Below are 17,692 nucleotides of genomic sequence, written 5' to 3' on the forward strand. Positions count from 1 at the left end.
AGGGTGCAACTCAGCGGGCAGCTGAACAGCTGGTCTGGAATTTAAAGAGGACAAAAATAATATTTCTCTGAAGCTTATTAATTCTTACAACCTATAGCAGCTTACATACAGACAGAGATTGCTGTGAAAGAAAAAAATAGAATACTTAATTTAAAATTCTTTGCTGTTTCTAGAGTTTCCCACAGTGAAGGACAGAGCAGGCACCCTGTTGGGACTGTCGTGGTTTGACGTACCAGCATGCTGTTCCCTGATGCTGGGCTCACCTTCTCGCTCCAGGGAGGAGGCCAAGCTCACACCTGGAGCTCAGGGGCTGCAGGAGGCTCGCGGGGCCTGGGGGTGAGATGCTGCAGGTGGCCCTCGTCCATGCGGTAACGCTTGGTGATGGGGAAGGAGGGATCGTGGTATCAATTACCTAGAAAATGTAACAACAAAGTAATTTCATGGATTTAAAATGATGGACTACAAGTAAGCAGGCAGAACCTCTGATGATTTGTCTCCTAAGGTGGTTGGGTCATTTTTATCAGAAATGTTTGGTGCTACTAGGAAATATTTCAGGGTGTCGGTAGATGGGGGGGGGAGGGGGGTTACAAGGCTGTAGGAGGGTTAGATCAAGCGTCTGTGCAAGCCTGGATTTTCACATGCAAAACAATAAGAGCACAAATGAATGCTGCATGTTTTTGAATAACATGAACTTCAAGTCTCTCTGCGTACAGACCATGAAAAACGGGTTCCTTGAAAGTGGAATTATCAAGCTGGGTTTCCTCCTTGCTTTTGTCTTTAGTCTCCTAAATTCTCTCACTTCAGATAGCCACAGGTCTCCACTGACATCCCATCTGTGATACTCCCAACAGGCTCAGCCTGTAACATATTTCCCCCGTTAGGACAGTTGGGCAGAGGCACAGATTGCCCAGTTTCCATCCTCACGAGACTTTCAAGCTCCAGTTGGATGAAGCCCTGAGCAGCCTGGCCTGACCTCAGAGCCAACCTGCTGTGAGTAGGAGGTTGGAGCAGAGACCTCCTGAGGTCCCTCCTGGCCTGAGCTGCCCTGAGATGAAAGCATGAGATTTCTGTGCCTTCTTTCAAATGTCACTGAGATGTTAGAAAAGTGAAAAGTCATCTGGGGACACGAGTGACCTAATGAGTGGACAGAGTTCTAGACAGAAACACCATCTTAGCTCATAAACCATGTTTCCTTCGGAAACCAGGCTGAGGGACTGCGTTGCTGAGCTCAGGTACCACACGCACTGGCTGTAGCAATTAAGGCTGAAAGTGGTGAGTCTCACGCGCTGTCACACTGCACGTGGCAGCCAGGCTCCTCTCAGCCCTAATTCCAGCTGAAGTGATTGTAAATTCACCTTGTAAAACTACTCATGAAATACTACCCTTGGCCCCTACATGGAGTATCGGCTCCTCAAGGCAAGTTGTAGGCATGCGACCTGCTAAGGGATTAACACGTCTGCTGTACAGATTCTACTGCTGACAGAAAACTATTTGTGTACCAGAGGCTCTGCAGCTGTGGCCGCAGCGCGGGGCAGGCCCGAGCCTGCGGCTGCCTGAGGGACCCGCGCTGGCGGCCCCACGTTGCATCTGTGGCACCCTTTGCCATCACCACCCTCGCAACAATACTAAGATGCTGGATTTTTTTTTTTTTTTTTTTTTAAATAAACTATGGCATTCACAGCAAGTGGAAAACAAACACAGTACAAATACGTTTTTTGTTTTTTGTTTTTTTTTTTTCATTTGAATGCAGAATTTATTTCAGACAAATAATTTTAAATATGAAAATCCTATAAATCACGAGCATTTATAGAATATACTTTTGCCAAAGAAGAAGCTTGGAAGAACAAAGGTGTCAAAATCTAGCTCTGCTAAACTGAACGGCGCTGATCGCTATTCAAAGGGTATTTCTCCCTATGTTTTCAAGCAATCAACTGTTTTACAGAATTCCATTATTCAGTGTAAATACTAGTTTACAGATCCTCAGCAGGCTGCAGTCTTCCACAACTGACTTATGACCAAAAGCAGTTTTTACTTGCTTACATTAAATCAAGCCACCTGATCTCCTGCACATACATAGCATAGCAAATGAAAAAAATTATGCCAACAAGGTGAGAACTTAATCCAACTTCTGTTGAACAGGTAGAAAATATTTACAAATAAAAATGTTCTAAACCATCCACTTCAGTCAAGAAAACCGTATGACCATTTACTTCCCTTGTAAACATTTATTTTATTATTCTTTACCTCATGTAGGCTGGCAGTCCCAATTTTTGGATTAACATATTTTGCAGAAACGTACAGCAGCAGAAATTCCTCACTGATACTCAGCTGGTTTTATTGTCTTACTCTACAGAATCCTGTATGTATAAAATAGAGCCATTTACAGAAAAACAGTTTCTCCTTAGAATACCACATTTTACAAGACTGCAATTATATGGTAGTAATTTCCTTCCAGCATTGCACATGTCAGCATAGGTTTATATCCTTCCAAAACAGGCATGTCATAGAGATTAATTCTGACTATAAATACACAGTTTATATTAGTCCTTCTATGTACAACAAAAGACAAATTACCCCAGTATAAAGTAATAATACTTATGTATCAGTACAGATCTGAACTACAGACCCACTTCTTTAACGAAGTTTACAGTATAAAAAAATAAGGATACCAGTTACCTACTATAGTATTTTCACCTTCTAGTTTCTTGTGGAGTAGTCAGTGATACAAGCGTTGCTTGTTTTGTGTAAAATACATTATTTAAAAATACCAGTATACGTCCTTCCAGTTATAAAAATATAATCATGTCCTGCAGAAATTTTATTGAATTAAAAAGGGTATCAAAAATATGGATCATTTTAGACCATATGTGAAATTAAAGTAAATATATAATTAGTTAAAAATACTATCTTCTGGCTCAGTGAGCCACTTCTGATTTTGCACGAAAAAGAGATCAAAGCTTAGTTAGAAATTTGATGGCCAGGGATGAGTTTTGGCTACTGAGTAATAATACTACATTATTAGTGTGGCTGACTGCTCACTTTGAAGGATAAACAGTACTGTGGTGAGAGAGGGAATGGTTTAAGAAAGACCAAAAAGGGATGGTAATTTAGCAAAAGGCAAAGAGCATTTCTTACTGGTTTTATTTACTTCATATGTGAAAAGCTGCCGGTCTGTGCGGCGCAGTGGCGACCCAGCCACGTGCCCTCTCGGGCCGTTTCGGGTGGTGCTGCCCTGAGGGAGCCCAGCGGCTGCGGGAGAGACCGGCCGAGCACAGAGGCAGCGGGAGGACTTTGGGGTGTAACAAGCTGTGTTGGTTATGGTTGTCTTCCCACTATTAGGACAACTTAGGATTCAACCTGTGAGGCTTATAGAGGAAATAAATAGGGTAAATCTTTTCATATTTTGCATGGTTTAAAGTGTTGGATTTTTAATCCAAATTAACCTGTTCCTAAATCAAAGCAGAAATCCGGCTGTTCGTCTCAGTTGTAACCAAAGCTGTGCTGGTTACGAATCTCCCATGTCTGAAAAGCAGATTTCCATGCTCAGCTGTGTTTCTTAACATCCTCAGGAATTTCAGTGAATTTTCCAGTGTTCTGCCGTTTGCTGAGCTGTTTCCCACACGCTAGCAGCACCTCTGTAACTCACATTGCTCATTGCTCTTGCAATGCTGAGAAAATTCCCTGTGTGGAATCTGCCTCAACTGCATGGCAGAACAAACAGCACCAGGGACATTGCTGCTACATTTCCCAGGAATGCAGAAAAAAACCCGTTCATACAGAATATGCTGTAAAAATTGAAGAGGTTTCATTTTGTAGGGGTGTTTGTTGAGTGTGATGGATTGGCATTATCATGCTTGGTCCGGTAAATGAGGAAAATTGGAGAAACAGAAATTTATCAGCTTAGTAACCTCTTGGTTTTCTGTTAAGTCTTGTAAGAAAATGTAGCTCAAGCTAGAATTTATCCATTCCAGCACTGCGTAGCTGGCAGGAGCATAAGCCACTGCTTGCTGACTCAGAGGAAAGCCATCTCTGGAGTTACACTGCCCAAAGCTTCACAGTTGTTTACCTTCTATTATTTGGGAAAGGAATTTTTTTAATATTCTTTTTCCCTGCTAGGAGAAACAACAATGGTGAAGCCCATATTCAGTACAAAAGTCAAATGCTCAGCTAACATAACATACTAGCTTCTTTAAAACTAATGAAGTTGTACCAATTTATAGCAGCACAAGAACTGGCTCGAAGTATTTTACATGTTTCTGCCTGCCCAGAAACTACCGAGCTATCGTGCCATCTTAGTACCACAGGCCCTTCATAGCTCCGATTCCTTATCTATCTCATCTAGGTAGTATTCATCATCGGTGGTGGTATCACTGTCTGAGTCTGAATAAGCTGCTGGGTCTTCCTGATAGATATCGGTTGTCTCTCGGGGGGATGAAGCAGCCGATGACATTTTGCTCCCAGCAGAACTTGAGCTCAAAAGCTCAGCCCTGTTTATAGAAGGGGGCTCTCCATCTCTGAGAGCACCAGGGTTATTAAGAAGACAAGGTCTCCATAACCTCCCTTCTGTGAGTGACCTCTTGATATTTTCCAGGAAAGCCAACTGTTGTTCTTTGCCAAATATGCCAAATTCAACAGAAGGGTACATCAGGTTTCTAGTGCTGTAACATTTTTCATCGTCCGATGCCCAGTTTTCATTTTCATCACAAGACAACAGCTCTGAGTAAGACTTAAATCTCTTCCCATGTATACCATCTTTTGGTTGAATATTGCTTCCCGAGGCAAAAGTCTCATCGGAATCTGGAGCACAAATACTCTCAGAAAGGTGACGCTCACGCTGACTTCTGGCGTGACTCCTGCACAACTGGTAGCTTTGCAAGTTAGCATTTTTTAAGCTAGCAGACTGAGAGGTATTTTGACACTGATCAAGCACTGTCTGGGAAGTCAAGTTTTGCCCTGGATATATGTCTGCCTGCAAGCAGCTATTTACATATGTGTTTGAGTTTTTGTCAGTTAAAAGTGGCAAGGGAGGACTGCAGGCACAACAGCTAGCTCTTCTTTTCTCATCATCCAGCAGGTCTGATGGAGCAGCACTAGGAGAGATGGGCTGGCTTTTGCTTTCTAACCTGAGATCAAGTGTTTGTGAATTCTTATTTTTTGTGGTTAGATCTTCACCTGGATATAGGGTTGTAAGATTTGGCCTATTTTCTACTTTCACTGTAGTTTTTTGGGGACTGATGGCTTCCTTCTGTGTGCGTGAGCTTGGAAAAGACCTCCAACTGGTGTTATTAACAAGCAAAGAAGGGTCATTCTGATTTTCAGTCTTCTTATTCGCAGCTGTTCTTGGTCTTGGCATATTCTTATCAGGGTCCAGACTGTGATTCTGATTTTCATTGTCTGACTGCAGGAATGGCTGATGGGAATCCATTGAAATCAATGAGTCAAGGGACATGTCAACCTCTGAAGTAGAACTTCCATCGTTCTGTGAAAAAATGTTACTTATGTGTGGTTTGGGGGGTAAATTTTTACTTGAAAATTTTCTACTTGTTTTGTAAACAGCTGCCAGTTTATGTTTAATTGAAGGTCTGTTTTTCCTTTTTTCTATATCTTTGACTTTGTCTCTTGTGCAGTCAGAGAGAAGCTTGTTCTCCTCTTCGGCACTCTGTGTTATCTTCTGATCTTGCATAACCCCAAGGACTTTATCTTTAATGTTCAGGCTGCCTTCACTGTGCTCCTCTGATTCCTGCAAACCACTATAATCTTTACCCATCTGAGTACTCTGTGAGTTTTGCCCTTTTTTAATTTCTGAATTCTTAAATTCATCTGTGCTAACCACTTCATCTAGCTGAAGTAATGGATCAGCACTGGAAGCTGTGCTTACCTCAGGTGCTTTGTTCTGAGACTCTGAAAGCACTTTACTATAAGAGTTTAAATCATTTGCATGTTTTCTTGAACTGTCAGCCCTTAATTGCAGTCCACTACATTTATTATTATACAGAGGGGTGGTTTGGTGTAGGATATTTACTCTCTGTTTGACTTTGGTATTATCCCTGTATGTGTCTTCTGCAGAAGGAAGCAGCACGTCGGCACACTCTGTGTTATCGTTCGTTCCAAGGGAACTCTTCTCTCCTGGGTGGAGGAGTAAACTGTTGAGATTTTTATTGGTGTTCACTTTAGGGGCCTGACAGCAGTTGTCAGAGTTTCCTTTCTGTATAATATTTTTATTTGTTGAAGTAGAATGCAAAGGATTCTCTAAATGTCTGCCCGGCTTGGGAGGGGTTGATAAAGTGGACATAGGTGGTGTGGCTGGTTGTAAAATTTCCTTCTTTTCTTTTAGACCTGTTTCTGTATTTTGGCTGCCTGCAGCATCAGAAATGGCCTTACCTGATTTAGCCACTATGGCAGCGGATTGTGGACCACCAAAAGAAATTTCTTTTGTTACCATGTCAGAAAGCACATTTTCTGCTAATGAAAGATCTGATGAACTATCTTTCCTGTTATGTACCATAGTCACTGCCTTTGCACTACATATCTTCTCAGAGCTAGTAGATAAGTAGGAATTCTCTTCACTATCAACCGCAGTTCCCAAGTTCTGAGGTGTGACCAGAGCTGAAGATTCTTGGTCAGAAGAATATGAAGGCACCTCTTTTACCGAAGTACTGGGGAAGAAAACATCTGCTAAACTCACATGACCTTCATTTTTCTTGTTTCTTATCCTTGATGACTGAGCATTTTCTTTGGGACAAGGTAAATCTGCATCCTCTGGATTATCTCTAAAGAGGTTACAAAACGTTCTTGAATGCCTCCGTGGTAATGTATAATAAATTGAAACTAATTCATGATACTTGACATGATCTTCATCAACACAAACTGTAAATGTGCTTGTAGTTTTATACTTCTGCAAAAAATTTCCCCTCTCCTTACAGTCTGAAAACACAGAGGATTCTCTTCTGCTTAGATGTTTACATCTGTCTGTCAGTTCAACCAATGTACTACTCCTTACTGAATCATTAGGACTTTTGGTTAAAGGACTGCGGTAATCTTTTTCTTTGTTACTTGTAGCAGCATTTAATGATGCTGATGTTAAAAAGGAATGTTTTGAATCTAAACAAGACACATCTCTTTGATTTGAACAAAAGGCATCAGCTCTCTGTGGAGTTTCAGACCTTAAACAATTGTACGTTGTTCTGCTTTCTCTAGGTAAAGAGATGGGCGTATCTGACATAATACTACCAGCAATGCTAGCTGATTTTCTAGGCAAAGTGTAATAAATAACAAGTGAGTCAGGAGATTTGAGGCTGTTTCTGCTAGGGGAGCCAGTAATGCTGCAGCTACTGGTATGTCTCAGCAGGTTGTCTTGCTCGTGAAGCCTTTCAATACAAGGTGAATTACCCCTTACTTTTTTGCTTTCTTTTTCAAGGCAAAAATAACTTAAACTATGTTCAGAGGTCCTGGGGACTCCATCAAATCTATGCATATAAATATTTCCAGAATTTCCTTTTTGTGGAGAACTATTAGTGAATTGTCCATTACAGTCCTTAGTAACTAAAGTGCTTGTATTTTGCAGTGTCTTCTGTGAAATCTTTTTGGTAACATCTATTCTGCTCACTTGAGCTGTTTTTCCACCTTCTGCTTGAGATTCAGCAACTGTGCAATTTCCTGAAGAGCTAGTTAGTGTTCTTAAACATTTAGAATTGTCTTTATGAGAAAGTGCTTGTGGAGAGCTTTGTGAGGAGCTAGATGAACATTTAGGAGGACAGGACAACATGCCTTGACAATTTGCTAATTTTTCAGTGGATGGAGCAGAAGCAACATTCAGCAGTGAGGACTGTCTCTTTGGAGTAGCTTGGCTAATGTCTTCTGTACCCTGATTATCCTGTTTGATGCTCTCTCTTTTTGCTGCATAATGCAGATTATGCTCCCATTCCTTCCGACTTGAAAGAGAAGGTTCCTTCCTGCTCTCATCAGCTGGGAAAATAAAGGGAGGCTGGCTGAACACACTGTTGGGCAAGCAATTGTTTTCCTTCATTTGTACATTTCTTTTACCACTGTTTGATGTATAAAGTTTTGCAGTATCTCCTCTGGCAGTGACATGGGTTTGTCTCTTTGATCTTGTGTTAAAGAGAGATGCATCACTTTGCAACATGGCAGAAGCAGGGCTGTTAGAGGGAAAACTCTGGGTGTTGATATAGTTTATATTTGCTCGTTGAGAAACTGACTGTAATGGCACGTCTTCATCTGGCAGTTTCATACCTTCAACCTGTTCCAGTTGTGTAAAGTCTGCTTTAGTACTTCTTTGAGTAGTGACAACTGAATTTTTGTTCAGTCCTAGAGGTTTTGTTTGGTCCTTTGAAATAGGAAAGACCGACTCATCTGTTCTGATACTAGATGAAGAAACTGAAGAGTTACAACTTAGCCAAGGCTGACAGCCCTCAGTGAATTCTGAAAAAGTTCTATTTGCACTTCTTTTTACCCTTTTGATATTAGTATTTGCTGGAGAATATGCGTGAAAATCGTTCTGCAGGCACTGTGAACCAAACTTGGCATTCTTTGTATGTGCCCACTGCTGGTCATTTAAATTAGCCATAATCATTTCAAAGCTGACATCAGGAGAAATAAATGCTTCATCACTGTAGTATTGAGGAATATCAGCCCAAGAAGGAGAGCTGTCTTTTTTTCCATAAGAATTTTTTTGGTTTGCATACAACTTGCCATGAGAAGTATCTCTATAGTAGGATCTAGAGAGATTATTTTCTGATTTGTATAATGGATAATTTTCCCAGTTATCAAAGGACAATGGAGAAGTAGCTTTGTCAGGGCAACTAACTCTACTAAAGCAATTACTGCTTGAAATAGATCTTCTGTAGTGGTGTTTTGAGTGGTAACATGCATATTTCTTGGTTTCTTGCAAAGAGCTAGGATATTTACCATGGTCTGAAGCATGAAACTCCACCAGTGATTGGGTTCTAAACATTTTTTCTTGAGTTGATGTTTGTCCAGGAGAGTCTGGTGTGTTGTTCCATACTATAGAAGACAGAGGAATTCTCTTTGGGTTCTGTCGACCAAACCTTGGTACAAACCCATTGTTGCTCTCTCTTGCTAATGGATGTTGTAAACTAGATGTCGATAGCTGGTCAGAAGATACTGACGATGAACATCTTCGAAGGGAACATACAGAGTAACTTCTGCCAGCTGTATCCCTGTTCATACAACTCTTGTGCCTAAACCCACTGTTCTGTGTTATGGAAGGAGGATATAAGCTACCTTCTGAAGACCGTCCAAAAGAAACGGAAGACAACCTCCTGCTTAGCAGATGAGGATTTCCATCAACTGGATCACCATAACTGTAATCTTCTTGCAAGGCTGTCTGGCGCCAGTTTATATATGCACTGTGTAATTTCCTTGGTCTGACGAAAATCTTGTGTTCATCTTTGGCTCTTATTGTTCTCAGTCCATCTAGGAAAAATGTGCTAGGCATGTCACTCCAGTCATTTCTGTGTTGCCCCCTACTAGCAGTCTGCCTCTTTGAAATAGGGAATGCACTACTATATTGGACATTTGATGCACTGCTAGTAGTAACTGTCCTGTCCAATGGGTCTTGGGCTTGTTCCTGGGCCAGCTGGTCATCCAGGTCATTTAGAACTGCACAAAGAAAAAAAAGATACTTGCTTTTGATACTTGTTTTCTTCAATAATCTTCTCATTATTTTTGTTTAAAAGTTTAATGTACTACATTAATAATCAGAAAAAGGAGTCAGCTTCTCAGCATTCAAAACCCTTCCCAAACCACACATTCTTCCTCCAGAGGACCTTTCAGTGGTCACCCATTATGACTACAAGGAAAAAAATGTACTGCTCCATGACTGATCTTAAAACTGCTCTTTATGCAAATGTCAGTCTTTATGCTATTTAAAAGAAAAACAAAGCAATTTGAAGTCTGAATTCTTACTCACACACTATATACATGTGCATGTATAAACTTTCCAAATATAGTTTGCAAGCAAAGAAATCTCTGAACACAATTCACTAGGCAAACATAGACAAAGAACAGTTATGATGTAACTGTAAGAAAACAAAGAATCCTGCAAACCATCAAACAAGCATATTCAGTAGTCTGGCATGTCCACCATTTGTTTCGTTCAGAAAAGAAGTTCTCCACTAAACTGCAGCTTATTACTTTAAATCAAGCACTGAAAATGGCACTTTCCAGATAAAAAAGGGTAATGAAATAGTTAGGAACCTGTGATTCATTCTAGCAACAAAGCTGTATTTATATATATATTTATAGACAGGCTCATGAACCAGAATTAAACACTATATAGCTCAGTTAACCAAAATATTCGGTCATAAAACTAAGTGACAGCAATGTATTTAAAGTATTTTTATTGGCAAAACCAATTATGCCTTTGCTATTTGTATTCTTTTTGTATTTTGAAAATAGCACACATAAAATATAAACACAAATGGATATGGATGTTTTGTTATAGCATTTCCTAATCCATTTAAATAAAAAAGACTCGCTGATCAGTCATTACAGATCTGTGCTAATAGTACAGAATCATTAAGAAAGCATTGCTAGGTATGTATAGTTGGAGTAAAAAGTGATACAAAGGTACTAAAATTTTCCATTTTTCTAAGTTTCTCTGCAGCACAGAAGAGAGAAGACTCTCAAGAGTCAGTTTAGAACAAGGAAAAAGATGAGTTGTTTCTGAGTCTTCCATTTGCCAAGCTATGTAGTTTTTCTCTGTTGGTGGGCAAGTGTGCACAGCTATGACTGACACGCAAAACGTGAGTTTCAGAAGAACCACTGTGCACCATGTTGTGCTCTCCTCTTCCAGCACTGCTGACTCACCCATTGCTCCCTGATCATGCTTTCAATCTGTGATTTCTTGTAATTTTGGGTAGTAGCAAGTAATATTCATGGACATTTTTTTGCATAGATCTGAGAAAGTTTATGGAAGAACACCTCTGTACTCCCATAGCCTGGGTCTGATCTTGTCTCGCTTGCCAGCAGTGAGAAAAAAACCTGGTGCTATAAGGGCTCCCAGAAAGCTAACTGAATGCCATAATGCCTCTTGCCTCTGTGGTTTGAGGCTTTACAATTCATAAAACCAGGCCCAGTAATTCATCATTTTCAAAATTATGCATGCAGGAAACTGGGATGAAATTCTTCTCACATAACTATATGTCTGCATCTAAAGGATGCAATATGGTATCCTGTCAGGATCAGCAGAGAGAAATATACACTTCTACAGCGTGATTCTTCTGAACTGGATCAGTATGAGATGAAATGCACTCTAAGAGTGACCAGTGCCACATCCTGAAGTCAGTGTCACAGCAGATATTCTGCTGTCAGATAAGGCCAGCAAAAAGTAGCTGCTATGCTAGAAAGTAATGAGTCATATATTTATTTCCTTTGCTTTTGCAGAAAATTCTCCCAACTCAATCACCACAGTCACTTCTGGCAACAATAATATCAGAACAAAGTAAAGATACAGACTTACCACTGAAAAACTCCTTCTCCAGCTGTTCATTCCATTCCTGCGTACTTTTCTCCATCATTTCATTTTGGTTTGCATCAAATGAATGACCACTTGTTTCCGCTGACATTGGGGAATTACACATTTCAGCCTGTTAAAAATTGTAAGGCAATGTGATTTTAGTTCTACATGTGGGTTCAAATCACGTTTCACATGTCACAAGTCACAGAGGTCAGTAAATGCTTTGAGGGTCCATTAAATACCATATTATTAAAATATACAACTGAGGATTGTAATGTTGCATGCATTTTAGAGACTTTTACATCTCTAAAGGAGATTTGCTCATCTTGTTCTCATACTGTTTTGGATACATGAGTTATAATGACCTTATAATAAGGGGCACAGTTTACTTATTTTCTGCATATGTATCCTTAATGCATCGTATCTCCTAATTTAGTTTTTCCTAATCACTTCTTCCTTGACCAGCACATTTTAAAATTCACACACAGACCATCCAACAGAGATTTAGTAATTTAACACCACAGCCAATTTTCATATTGCAAGATAGTACTTTAGAGGGCTGTGATAAATTACCTTAGTAGGAGGGAAAATGTCATCCTATTCACCACCTGAGTTTAGTTTACATGTTAAGCTGGAGAGGTTCCTATCCCATCCTTATCTCTCAGCTCACAGTCTCAGACAGTAGAAGTGCAAACAACTGTCGAAATGCCAATTTATTTTAGCTGAGACTCTTCCTCCTTTTTTAAAAATAAAACCCCTTATTACTATCTAGTTCTCAGCATTCGTAATAGTTTACTCACCTAGCTATAATAGTCTATTTATATAACAGGCAGCACTCTCTGATAAGATCTCTGTTCAGTCATATATTAATACAGATTATCCCTTTGTTTTTGAAATACGAGAGAAGGGAGGTGGCCAATTTACCTCCTCTATACTTTTGATTATATACTGCATACCTTCTTAGTCCCCTCTGTGGTTATACCACACAATTGAAGAGGAGGAAAGACATGTTGGTAATACAGGGCAATGAAGTAATTAAAATAGCAAGGAAATCTGTTTATTTCAACAGCATACACTTAAATTACATCAAAAATAAATCTGTTGTTTCATCCTTAAATTGAGCTTGTGTTTATAAAATGGAACATTCAGCCAAAAAAATAATTTCCTACTGTCAAAATTTACATTTACACGGTAATTCTGCACATGGAAATGTAGGAGAGGCTCCAGCTTACTGCCTGCCCAAGTCAGCTACTCTTTTTCGCCCTTGTACAAATGAAAAGAAACAAAGTAAATACCTTAGATTATTTATTCAGTGTGAGTTTTGACCTATTTGCAGGTTGGTTACAGTTGCCAAAATATGTGAGGCTTTTGGCCTAGGAAATTATACACAAAATTATTCCTTCATTAAGAAGGAACTAAAACCTAATCAGAGCTAGACTTAGGGCTTACATAGGAAACATTTGGACATGTATAGTTAACAGTGCAAGCTCATTCTACTGCATTCAACAGGTTCACAACACAAACATTTTATTCTGTTTAGAACAAGAACTGCAAGAATACTATTTAAACAGGTATTAATTATATCAACAGCCTAAACAAAGGGGACTAGTTTTTGAAAAATCTGTAGTTTAAACATTGCTGACAATAAAGTTGATAAGCTACTTACCGTTGCCATTTCTTCCACTTTCGAAGATGGCCTAGCAGAACTGTCATATCTGTAGGCAGAAGGATTTAAATGTTGGCTTGAAAAGGAATGTAATGTAATTTTACCAGATAATAAGTATCCATCAATTTCTCTCTAACAACTGTTGAGAAGCATCTGAAAAAGACTGCTTGATGAAGAATCCATCCTTCCCTCCAAATAATCCTACTAATGAAAAAATGCTGGGGAAATGTGCCGTTCAGTTTGGCCTTGTCAGCTTGCAGACTTCCTAGGTGCACAGCCAAGAATGAGCTCAACCTACTGATATCTCAAGGTCTGCAACAGCCATAAATAATTGTTTCAATCCAGCATTATGATAAGATGGTGTTAGGTTTTTTTTCCAAACAACAATAATTTAGTAGGTACTACAAATAGCCAGAGTTAACTAGTTGTCAGTCTGTAAGTGGTTTTGCACCTGCAATTCTATTGTTTTCCATTTGACCCTATTCAGATGCAGAGCTGTGCTCTGCCCCTGTGAAGGAGGAGAGACTGCATGTTGTTTTTGGTGTGAACTTCAGAACTTGCCCCTACTCACCCCAAACAGCCTTTATTTACCAGTTTTTAACAGATGGTGGAAGGCTTATCTGCTTTCCTGAGCTATATAGGACTGTAAGGGCTTGGCAGAGAACTGTCTAGAGCGTCTGTGAGTAATGCAGTGGTTAGAACAAGCTGAGAAGCCCTGAACATAAAAGGTATTCTGTTCTGTGAGGTGACTTGCAGACGTACAAATACAAAATAAACCAAAGAAACAAGAACTGGACTTGACTTCACTGAGTCTATTCAAGTCTGCAGATCCTTATTTTACAGCTAAGCAAATCCAGTACCTTCAAAAGCCCTGAAGGAAATATTGCTCAGCTTGTGCTTATTGCCAGCTCTTCCCTGTCTCAGAAACTGTTTTTTTTTCCCAGGAAGTTAATTCTTGAGAGAAAGTAAAGTAGGGAAAGACAGTTCTGCTCAGTCCTGTTTGTCTCAAAGTCTTTTTGAATGACCTTGTTCTTAGGCTCTTAAAACCTTCTTGTGCTCATGTAGACTACTTTATCATGCTTCAACAGCAAGTATAAACCGGCTTGTTGGCAGGTTCTTTGTGGCCCAGCCTTTCCTCCTGAAGTGCTTTGTCATTTGTTTGCAATGTGCTTGCAGGCAGGGAAGAACAGTTGAAAGGTGCAATTTGTTTTTGCTTCTGTAATTGTGAACTGTAAAACCAGGATTCCTCTCTGACATGGGGTCCAACTGAAACCAAAGGAAACAAGCCTGTTGACCTCAGTGGTCTTAGGATATGGCCAGACAATCTGAATCTGCAATTCCTATTTTTTCCTTGTAGCACTGAGTCTGAACACCCATTAATTCAGAGGGTTACTGATCCCTGTGAATGAAGTTTACTGAACTAGGACTCAGATATGTATGTAGCTCTTCCTTTAAACTAAAATAATGTTGAATACGTTTTAATGCTTCTACCACAAATTAAGAATTAAATTTATGTTTCTTACAATGATTTCCTGCAAACCAAGTTCAATTAAATCCCGTGGCTTAGCAAGTTACCTTAGTTTTAATTATATGCATAACAAAAATGTAAAAGCTTCGTTAGAAGCTCTCTTCTTTAGCTTTAATGTGCAAAGCCACTCTACAGTTCTTCCCACTTGGTGCTGTGCTTGGTGTTGCGTTAATTGCTCCTTGCAATGAAGCTACATGAAGTAGACATGTTAGTTAGAAATGTCTTCTGATAGTCTAGGCAAAAATTAAATTTTCATTTGCACCTCTGGCACTATTCTAAATTCCCCCATGTCTTTGTTGTCACTCTTCTTTCAGAAATAACTGGTCATTGCATCCTACTTTATTTTCGTCCCTGCCAACTTACACAGCCAAGGTTATTTTAATCTTTTCCCTATGCCGATTCCTCCACTTCTCAAACTGCCTCATTATTTTTTCCGAACTCTTAAGTTTTTCAGCATTTCAGAAAAAAACATTTTGCATACTTCCAGAGAAATGTTGCTTAATTTTAGGAAAAAGTAATTCAGTTTCTTTTTTGGTTAAGGATATTGAGCAATGTTTACATTGCTTTGCACACACATGCACACACACATACATACTTGTAAACATGATCTATTATTCATAAACAAAAAAGAAGATCAATTAATGCTCAAGTTCAGGTATATTTGCCATCAGAAAAATACTGCTCACTATGAAAAACAAAAAGTTATATTTTATACTTTTTACTTATATACATATGTATCTTTTTTACAACAACCGAATGCAAGATTAAAAGATAACTCAACTTACTACTACCACTACTGGTAACAATAATATAAATCCATGAATTAAAATCTGCTGCGAATTAGTATTTTCACTGTGGCACCTGTCTTCCCTAGGCCACCCCCGAGTTGTCTAATGTCAGAGTGTAATCTGTTTTCTTCTGTACTATTCTGATCAGCACTACATAAAAACCCAGCTAAGCAACAAACACATAACTCAGATATGCTGAAAACACAATTAAACAGTATTTCTTTTCCATTACGAATCACACTTACATATTAGAAAATAGTAAGGATGAATTCAAGAACACCAAACACCTTTGAACCAAAAAGTGATCAAACATTTCACTACCTTTAGACTACAGTTACAAACCTTTATTAGCATCTTCCGTATCTTCACATAAGCATACTCTTTTTTGCAGCATCCATAATTTATTCTCACAGCAAAACACCACCGCAGCTGATGAAACTGTTTCTCCAGTACAGAAAGGACCCTCTAAACAGCCATTAGTATTTAGCTATTTAAAAGCTTCTGCCAGTTAGGCTTATTTACAGGATATACAGTGCTGCCTCCTATTGTATTTCTCTAGCTCACCAAAATAACTCTACCCGGTGAGAGGCAGATTATTTCAGTGCTTTGTCTATGCATAAAGCAAACCACATGCCACGGCAACACCTAGAAGAGGGTGGGGGAAGTTTTCGACAGAGGCGTGACTAGAAAATGTAGCAATCAGCTCAGTTACACGTCAGGACTGACTTGTTTATTTTTCAAGCTGTGCTCGGTAAGAAACCAAAGGCATCTGAGCCTGAGATATGATAGATTTTCTGTGGAAAAGCCACATAAACACATATTAGGAAAGCTGATGCAATGAGTAGGCACGGTTTATTTTTTGCCTTCTTAAATTAAGAAATCATTTCAAATGCTTAGATTCTACAACAAAGCTTAGACCTTCGCCTGTGCGTTGTCTACCTTGCTGTGTGCCAGGAAAAAGTGTGCTTGAAATCTGAGTCTCAGTTACACCAGTGCCCCTTTATTCTGCAGGGAGGGCTGTGGGCCGGTGTTGCTGTGTCCCAGCATAAGGGGCATTACTATGTCACAGAAAAAGGAGGGAGCAGATGACATCTATTGAGCAGTGTTAAAATGTTGCCTTTTTTTTTTATGCTGTGTTGCTATGTAGGAGAATTGTTCCCAGTAAACATTGACAAAGCTAACCTCACAGCCTCTATTCAAACCTCTCCTTAAATCTCCTACTGCTTTGATACAAACACTTGACAATGGCAAGCTGCTGTGCTACAAAACCTATATATCAGACTAATCATAATTTCTTTAGAGGCTTGCATTCCCTGTCATTGTTTATTATAGCTGTTCCTTGTGTTAGCGTCATGCCACCTAGGAGCCCCAGGCATGTACCAGAATACCAGCTGGAGACTCACAGAGTGAAAATGAGCTTTGTGCCAAAAATCTTGCAGCTCCGTTCTTAGACTTCACAGCATTACACAATGCACCTTTACCTGTGATTGCCAGTCCCAAGCATTACCCTAAGAGGCACGCAAAAATAGTAATATTTCACTCAGGTGTTGCTGACATTCAGGACCACACGGGACAAAAGTTAGGAATGAACAGTCAGCCTAACGAGCCGGAGTGTAGCCCCCTGTTCCCTCTGAACAGCAGCTTTAACTCTGTGGCTGGCAAGGGAGAAGGATGCTCTTCAAACAGCAGCTTCAGCGCTGAATATGAGGCCATCTTTGGTTCAGGTCCAGTTGAAACCAAAGCCCTGACAAAGCACCAAAGACAAAAGCACTGGAGAGCCGCCCTGTTTGCCTGGCTAGAGCTAAAGCTGCAGGCCTGCCTCGAAGCTGCCCCTGGGCTAGAACTGGTGGGAAGTGATGCCGCAGAGCTGCCTGAGGCCGGTACTCTCTGCCATGGGCTGGGAAAGCTATGCTTTCCTGTTATATCACAGCCATAGGGCACCAGATCCCCATGCGCCTTACACCTTGTCCTCTTGAGAGAGGATTAAATAGGATGCTGCTGCTGCTAAGTCTAGGGGCCTTCATACACTTAAAGCCTTTATGCAAAACCTGAGCAAAAGAGGTTTAGCCAAGAGACTTTACCTACTACTTGCAACTTAGTACTCATTCTTCTCATACAGAACAGAAAATCATTCATCACATGACCAAATAAAATCCCAGTCTTATGAGTGAGGTGAAAGGCAAGGGACTGGAAAAGTAATTTTAACCAAGTTT

At 39.9% G+C, this 17,692-nt stretch overlaps 1 protein-coding gene across 3 annotated transcripts in view; it reads right to left on the reverse strand.

The window, feature by feature from the left end:
• Positions 1–2,205: 2,205 nt before the first annotated feature.
• The window catches only part of EXPH5 (exophilin 5), a 36,155-nt gene continuing 20,668 nt past the window's right edge, over positions 2,206–17,692 (reverse strand). For 2 of the 3 annotated variants that reach the window (XM_042793184.1, XM_032990825.2), the window contains exons 4-6: positions 13,164–13,212; positions 11,501–11,627; positions 2,206–9,639 (exon numbers count right to left, since the gene is read on the reverse strand). In XM_042793184.1, the coding sequence (XP_042649118.1) occupies positions 4,310–9,639; positions 11,501–11,627; positions 13,164–13,212 (5,506 nt within the window). In that variant the 3' untranslated portion in view covers positions 2,206–4,309. Of the gene's footprint in view, positions 9,640–11,500; positions 11,628–13,163; positions 13,213–15,821; positions 16,107–17,692 lie in introns of those variants that run through there. The other variant, XM_032990826.2, reaches the window with a different exon arrangement.

The sequence above is a fragment of the Tyto alba genome, unplaced genomic scaffold (genome assembly GCF_018691265.1).
Source record: "Tyto alba isolate M040663 unplaced genomic scaffold, T.alba_DEE_v4.0 Super-Scaffold_2, whole genome shotgun sequence".
In the NCBI taxonomy this organism is placed as follows: domain Eukaryota; kingdom Metazoa; phylum Chordata; class Aves; order Strigiformes; family Tytonidae; genus Tyto; species Tyto alba.